The sequence below is a fragment of the Nannospalax galili genome, unplaced genomic scaffold, assembly GCF_000622305.1.
Source record: "Nannospalax galili isolate Female #2095 unplaced genomic scaffold, S.galili_v1.0 scaffold146, whole genome shotgun sequence".
Classification (NCBI taxonomy): Eukaryota; Metazoa; Chordata; class Mammalia; order Rodentia; family Spalacidae; genus Nannospalax; species Nannospalax galili.
Window position 1 is genome coordinate 9,601,555 of NW_008357929.1, and position 3,052 is coordinate 9,604,606.

Sequence of the window (3,052 nt, forward strand, 5' to 3'; positions counted from 1 at the left end):
AACTCGCTATGTAGACCAGGCTGGACTTGAATTCACAGAGATCTGCCTGCCTCTGCCTCCTGAGTGCTGGGATTAAAGGCGTGCACCACCACGCCGGGCTCACTTACAGTGTTTTTATATACATCATCGTTTGATCCTCACATTAGCCTTACAAAGTACCTGTTATTATCCTTAATTTACTGTGGAGGGACTCCAAGCCAAGAGTTAATGTAGGGCCCACACCATTGCTTAATAGGGGAGCAAAAGGCTGCCTTTTACTACAAGCTAACCCTGCAGAGACATGCCACACACCAAATCCCCCAAATCTTCATTAGGTCCCTTACCTAGGATCTGTCCTCTGGGGCAAAGGACACAGGGGAGGGGGCCTCGGTAGGTTAATTATTAACCCTTTGTACTTCTGGACACCACGGGGTCCACCCCAGGGTCCACCACACCTCCGGGAGGCAAAAGAACACCACCCAACTAGGGGCTGGTGAAGGTGGTGCCAGCAATGGTCATGGGGGTCTCACTGACACCCCCAGCCCTGGGCCGTTGGTTGCGACATGCTATTCCTTTCACTGCCCTCATGCTTTTATTTCTTTATCTCAGTGTGCAGATCCTCCGTGAGTGGCCCCTTGCTTGGAGAACCCAGGAGTCCCACCCGTGGGAACTCAAGCCCCCTTCTCCTCGAGCCCTCACCACGCTGCTTCGCTTCACCCCAGGTATCCTGCCAGGCTGCAGGCCTGGGGTACAATCCTGCATTTCCGAGGGACCTCTACCCTTGCAGGTATGTTTGGGGTATGGCCAATTCTAGGAGTTCCACAAGGAACTCTGAACAGGGAGGAGGGAAACCAGACTGAGAATCTAGTGACAGGAGGATCCTTCCCTCTTTTCACCGCTCCCTTCTGAAGCTAGAAGTAAACAGGAGGGATCCCAGCTAAGCTAGGGGAACAGTTTCTTTAGAACCCAACAGCGGCTGAATAGGCCCAACAAGCTAGGAGCTCTGCACACATCCCCTGTCCCTTATGTCTGCCTCCCAGGTCCGTCCAGAGTTGAGACCCCTGGTGGCCCCAGAGTGGGAAGAACCTCCCTGTTTGGCGCCTCAGGGGATGCTGGGTCGCATGCTGAAGCCTTTCCAAGCCAGTTTGAGTCCCGAAGGAGATGTGGAATTGGCACAGTACCTGGCAGGATGGAGGGAGCTACTTAGGTGAGTCGCCCCCCTTCCCAAAGCCAGTCTTCCTCTCCATGGGATTGCATTCCCTTTCTCAAGTCACTCCCCCGTCCCATCACCAAACAGGTTCCTAGCCCCCCTTGGCTCCATCTTTGCCTTCGCCACCAGCGAGGCCTTTATCAAGGTGACAGCCCTGGAGGCTCGCGTGCACGGCCCAGATGCAGCGCACTACCGGTCCCTGGCGACTATGGCTACGTGGGAGCAGCGGATGGGACTGCTGGAGCTGCGGGGCACGGCCCCCAGGGACTCAGCGCGGACCTCGGGCTCGCGGACGCTGCTCCTGCTGCACCGAGCGCTGCGCTGGTCCCAGCTCTGCCTCCACCGGGTAGCGACCGGGACGCTCGGAGGGCCAGAGGCGGGCGTGCAGTGCGGCGACGCCTACAGCACAGCCCTGGCCGCGCACCACCCCTGGCTCATTCGCCAGGCCGCCCGCCTAGCCATCCTCGCCCTACCGAGTCGCGACCGCTTGCTTCAGCTGGCCTGTCCAGGAACTAGAGAGGAGGATGCGCGGGTCGCTGTGGCCCGGGCAGCCGGCATCCTGGAGGATGTCTACAACCGCACCCAGGGCCTGCTGGCCGGCCGCGGGCTGCTTCAGCTGGCTTGAGGGCGGTGGGAGGCGGGGGGGCCGGGGGGGGCGCGGTACTGACCAGGAAGGCAGTGCAGTGGAGCGGGGGATCTACGCAGCCCGGCGTCGCATCCGCCCAGGTCAGGGTCCTCAGGGTCTTGGCGGACTGGGTAGCCTTCCTCCTCCGTGACGTCACCACAGCTCAGGCCCACCACCCCGGCAGAGAGGGGGATGGGGGTGGTTTGAGTTTAACCTTGTATCTGCAGCCCTAGAGGAAGGGAGGAAGCAATGGGGAATAAAGAATTCTTTAGCAGCTATCGACCTAGGGCCTTTGTGTGGTGACCGTAGGAGCTAAGAGGAAAAGATGTGGGAAGATGTGTCTTTTCTGTTCCCGGCATCTGGGAGACTCACATTCCCCATAGCCCGTTCCAGCCCCTCCCATGGCTTCAGTAGCCAGCCCTAAGCCAAGTCTCCAGCCCAGACCTGTTCTCCCCTGTTACACAGCCAATTCTTTCCACAGACACGGCAAACGCAACACATCCAAGGTGAGTCCCACCTTCTTCTGCAGAACTGAGTCTCTTGTGTTCTCAGACTTCACGAATAAACAGCATCCTTGCCCATCCACACTACTTAAACCTAAAACCTGTGCATCATGCCTCGGGCACTCGGCTTCACAAAATATGCTTATCAAAGGCTCTTTGGCCACTCCCTCAATAGTGAACAGGAAGTAGCTTGACCATTTCCTATACTATCTCCCAAATTACACCTCAAATCTACTTTCTTCTATACTGCAGAATTCTATCTGCACAACTAACTAACTACCTTTCCACTTGGATGACAACTAAGCATAGCAAACCTAACATGTTCAAACTCGGTTTCTAATATCTGCTCCTAAAATACTCCCTTCCTAGTCCTGGCAGCTTAGTAATTCCATTTTTCTACATCCTCAGACCAAAAGCTTTCTTATATTGTCTCTCTATCCATCTTTTCCCTTCCTTAAAATGTACTGTCACTAAAGCATTAAAAAAATGACCCTTTAAAATGTAGATAATAGGGGTTGAAGAGATGGCTCAGTCAGTAAAATATTTGAAGTGACAACCAGAGTTTGGATTCCCAGCGCCCACATAAAAGCAGATTGAGGGGCTGGAGAGATGACCCAGCAGTTAAGAGCACTGGCTACTTTTACAGAGGACCCGGGTTCAATTCCCAGCACCCACATGGCAGCTAACAATTGTCTGTAACTCCAGTTCCAGGGGAATCTGATGCCCTCTTCTGAC

The 3,052-nt window shown here is 55.1% G+C and overlaps 2 protein-coding genes across 3 annotated transcripts in view; one reads left to right on the plus strand and one right to left on the minus strand.

Annotated features, from left to right (window-relative positions):
* Vmo1 (vitelline membrane outer layer 1 homolog) overlaps nt 1-2,711 on the minus strand; it is a 12,170-nt gene extending 9,459 nt beyond the window's left edge. Inside the window, exons 1-2 of one of the 2 annotated variants that reach the window (XR_608059.3) lie at nt 2,332-2,649; nt 1,858-2,043 (exon numbers count right to left, since the gene is read on the minus strand). The gene's annotated coding sequence lies outside the window, so the exon portion shown is untranslated. Of the gene's footprint in view, nt 1-1,857; nt 2,044-2,331 lie in introns of both variants that reach the window. The other variant, XR_003847428.1, reaches the window with a different exon arrangement.
* On the plus strand, nt 33-1,833 carry Gltpd2 (glycolipid transfer protein domain containing 2). The gene is made up of 3 exons (XM_008855899.3): nt 33-766; nt 1,020-1,186; nt 1,277-1,833. Exons 1-3 carry the CDS (start codon nt 491-493, stop codon nt 1,812-1,814), a joined length of 981 nt encoding a protein of 326 aa, XP_008854121.1. The 5' UTR covers nt 33-490; the 3' UTR covers nt 1,815-1,833.
* Nucleotides 2,712-3,052: the final 341 nt, after the last annotated feature.